This window comes from Melanaphis sacchari, unplaced genomic scaffold, assembly GCF_002803265.2.
Source record: "Melanaphis sacchari strain LSU unplaced genomic scaffold, SCAv2.0 Contig1420_pilon_pilon, whole genome shotgun sequence".
NCBI classification, from domain to species: Eukaryota; Metazoa; Arthropoda; class Insecta; order Hemiptera; family Aphididae; genus Melanaphis; species Melanaphis sacchari.
This window is the reverse complement of record NW_020270601.1, coordinates 6391-10493: the sequence shown is the minus strand read 5'-3', so window position 1 is coordinate 10493 and position 4103 is coordinate 6391. Positions and strand designations below refer to the sequence as shown.

The 4103-nt window shown below is 24.4% G+C and overlaps 1 protein-coding gene across 2 annotated transcripts; it reads right to left on the bottom strand.

The window, feature by feature from the left end:
• Positions 1–1382: 1382 nt before the first annotated feature.
• Positions 1383–3364, bottom strand: LOC112591747. Of its 2 annotated transcripts, XM_025335664.1 has the most exons (6): positions 3226–3364; positions 3109–3120; positions 2493–2519; positions 2297–2338; positions 1656–1694; positions 1383–1515 (listed from the first exon to the last, which is right to left on the bottom strand). In XM_025335664.1, exons 1-6 carry the CDS (start codon positions 3353–3355, stop codon positions 1439–1441), a joined length of 327 nt encoding a protein of 108 aa, XP_025191449.1. In that variant the 5' UTR covers positions 3356–3364; the 3' UTR covers positions 1383–1438. The 2 variants fall into 2 exon arrangements, with proteins under 2 accessions (XP_025191449.1, XP_025191450.1); XM_025335665.1 differs by lacking the exon at positions 3109–3120.
• Positions 3365–4103: the final 739 nt, after the last annotated feature.

Below are 4103 nucleotides of genomic sequence, written 5' to 3'. Positions count from 1 at the left end.
TTATTTACAATAACAATAAATTTAGGTAAAATTTATATTAAATATATATTAAAAATAGTATTAATATTTATAATATAACGATGACAATATTTTCAATACTATATGGTTTTATAATTTAATTTGTATGAATTACTAATTGATATGCAAACGAGTTAATATAGCCATCATGATATTTAACTTGTATATTAAATAAGTAATGTACTCGTATAAAGTAGAGAATGACGCTTGAAAATCCTAAGAAAAATATATATTATAAATTATAATATAGTATTCTTTTATCTTAATTTTCAAATTGACTATATACTATAAATCATCATTTATCCAGATATACTCTAAAAATGAAAAATAAATATGGCCTTTACCTAGACTTTTAATATTTTTGTAGTATGAAGATTTCAAGCTTTTAGCAATACAATTGCTAAACAACATGCAAATAGCAATACGTAACTGAACGAAGTATTACCGCTGTAAATCTTGTCGATACCGTATTTTTTAATCTAATGTGTACACTGTACAGTGAGTTATCGTTCTTACATGCGGTGTGTATTGGCTATAGGCTTTACGATTATTCTGTAGGAATATGATATTGTATCGGCCGTCAGTTAGTTGCATCGTGTCATTTTATATAATTGTTACAATGAAATAAATGCAAATTTTCGTAAAATTGTAATCAATCTAGCGCATATTGCTATAGTTAAAATAAATTACTTAAATAACAGTATAAAATGAATGTTAAGCAATGTTCTCAATTCTCAGTGATCGAGGCGACAGTCCGTCTCCGATAAGAAATATTTGACTTTGGAGCTGGATGGAAAATAGGAATCTAGCATTTTCTATATTACTAAGTACAATATTTTTTGGAGAATTTTGATACATTAAAACTGAAATTTTAAATGAAAAGTTAATTAGTTACAACTTTTAAGCTATAACTTGAAAATCTATGGTGTTAATTTATTTAAATTTCTATGTTAGATATTTTCGGAAAAATAATTGAAAAAACTAATTGTTTTTGAGATTAAATGTTATTTTATATTCGGAGCAGAGTGATTTTACAGTGTGTTTTTTTTTTTATGTATATTTACAAGATACATAGTAGATAAAGCGTTTTTATTTTAATTTTGAATAGCAAATTGGATCTAGTTGGTGCTTTATACAGATTGATAGTATTTTGTGGTAAAAAATTTAACATAAAGACATAAAACTTCATTATTTATTTCTTTAAACATTATGGTTTATACCAATTTAAATCTTGTTATATTTATAATAGCTCATTTACATATTAGTAAGTTATGTATAGAAATAAATTATAAAAATTAAAAATCATACATTATTTTTATCATAATTTTTAACTTTTTTTTTTTGAAACAACTTTTTTTTAAGTTTTAATTATATTGTTTAAATTGGCTTTTTGAATGTTTTTTCTTTTATAATCTTATATTTAGGAGTTCCAATTTATAGTAGGAAAATCAATTTTTTGTATGGCATACATCTTCATGTAATTGGATGATCTAAAATCTACAAAATTCAACAAACAAAGTTAATCAAGTAAGTAGTACTATGCTGTAAATTGTGCTGTATATTAGTTGTTTTGAGTGTAACTATAATAAGTGTTTTAAAATTAATTTCAATAATACGTATATAATATGAATATTTACTCGTTTTTTTTAAAAAATTTTGGTATTCAATTGCAGTTTCTGTAAGAATATAACACAGTTGTGTAAATTATATATTGATTTATAATAATTATTTATATAGTGAATGGTCACAACTATTTCTAGTCTGTGAATCCTTTCATTGAGAATTAAAACAATACGAAATCAAATTAAAGTGACTATTTCATGAAAAACCGATAATTTTTACAAATTAAGTGTATTAACTTATAATTATGTTTTATTAATGTATTATCTAAATCAGCGGTTCTCAAATTTTTTTTTCGCGTAACACTTAAGTATATTATCAATCAGTCGCGTACCACTGATGATTAAAAATCCAACTACCATGCGGTCTTCCGCGTACCACCATGTAGTCTTTCGCGTACCATAATTTGAGAACCGCTGATCTAGATCTATTGAAAGCAGGTACCTACCTAACCTAATACACTAATAAATTAACTACAAATGGTTACTATACTATCTATACTCAACAATAATACATATATCATTATTTAATCTTAAACAAATACGTAGAATGGAAGTATTTAAATTAAACATAAGATTAATTTATTAAATTTATACAATAACTTAAATGACTTATGTTTTGCATTTCAAACTTCATCTCTAGCTTATTATATACACACCATCACTTCCTCTATAATCAAAAGATTTGTCAGATTTTTCACCTAAAAAAATAATGTGTGATACAGTATTATAAATTATCAATAATCATACATTTTTTATTAAAAAAAAAAAAAAATTGATTCGATTATGCTATTTTCATTTGATAATCAATTAATTATTTTTTAAACTATAACACTTTTACATTGCATTACTAACCGCAGAATCCAGCTTTCGTTAGTTTATCTGTTATGAAAATATATAAAATTATAAGTTAGTTTTTAAATTGAATAAAAAACATCATCGTTTATTTCTATTAATTAATGATTTACTATGCTAAATGAGATATTACGGTACCTACCTATAATAACTCATTTTCATATTAATTAATAATGTATACATTAATTTGTATGTTATAAAAACTAATTTGCAATGTTATTATGCACCTATATATGTATTTTTATTCAACAACAAACTAAATTGAATTTGTTTACAGAAATGTACATAATTTAGTAGGTATTTGAATCAATGTAACTTAGTATACAAGAAAAAAAATTGTAGATAATTTCGATTACTAGATATTTCAAAACCTATAAGCTAAGTTATTTAAATAAACATTTTTCTAGATAAAAATATTTTTGCGATTATTTAGTAATAATCTCAAGTCATCTTAAAATATATTTGAATAAATTCTTTAGTTAGAGATAAAATACATTTTTACTGTACTTAGCATCTCAACTAAATATATGAATAACATACCATCGTTTTATTAGTTTTATTATAAAATGCAAACTATATGATTTATTATTACTATTATTATGTATTTAATACTCACCAACAATACTGTCTACCAAACAAACAACAAATAATAATATATATAAAAAAAATAAATATATTTAATCAAAACTATTAAACAATAATGTGCACTTAACATTATTAAATAAATACTAACTTAACATCATTATTTTAGCGGGATCAGTCAGAAAATTCCACTGTTTATCATCTTCGGTAACAGCCTGAATAGTTAAAATATTAAAACAAAAATGATAAAATATTAATAGTTTACAAATACAATAAAACATTTTAATTGTTTTTGACTTTTGAAATAAATATTACAATACGTGTTATAATGAAAATTTAAAATGTTGAAATATGAAAATCAAACCGAGCTGATGCTTTAAATAGTGGTTAAAACAATGACAAATTTAACAATAACAACATTTGTACAAATAATATGGTTGTGTTACTTACCGAGTTATTTCAACATATATATTATACGGAGAGGTGATGTGTATACCGATGGAATAACATATTCAAACAGTGTAGTATCGAACGGCTAGGGTGAACACCTGCATATCGTGTTATTTAATAAAACAATTAAGACTTGATCACACGTTTTGGATTTATTGGAATTGATGAAATCGCAGGAAAGGCACCCAACTGAAAAATACATATAATTTAGAGAGCTCCTTTAGGTCATCGGAAATCGCCACCTCCCCAGTCACCACTCTTGACGGTTAACCATATATAAGGGAGACCGGGGCAAGAGCCCAGCAGACGGTTAGGGATATTCGAGACGCTCAGAGGCAGGTCGTAACACCATTCACTCCATCTTGTGCTTATAAAATTGTATTCTTGTACGAGTTAATTGTATTAAATAAAGACTTAATCTTTTAACTTGCAAACATTAGTATTTCTATTTCTACGTTGTTATAAGGGACGCAACAGTTGCATAAAATTTAAAAATACAAAACATCATTATCTACTTCTATTATTAATAAAAGTTAATGTTTTAATCACTATTGATTTAATTTTTCAAAAAAATCAATT

Coding starts and splice junctions, on each gene's coding strand:
- LOC112591747 (XM_025335664.1), bottom strand. CDS start 3,355: ATGTTTTATTGTATTTGTAAACTATTAATATTTTATCATTTTTGTTTT. Junction 2,339..2,492: donor AACGAAAGCTGGATTCTGCG/GTTAGTAATGCA, acceptor TTATTTTTTTAG/GTGAAAAATCTGACAAATCT. Junction 1,695..2,296: donor TGATTATAGAGGAAGTGATG/GTGTGTATATAA, acceptor ATATTCTTACAG/AAACTGCAATTGAATACCAA.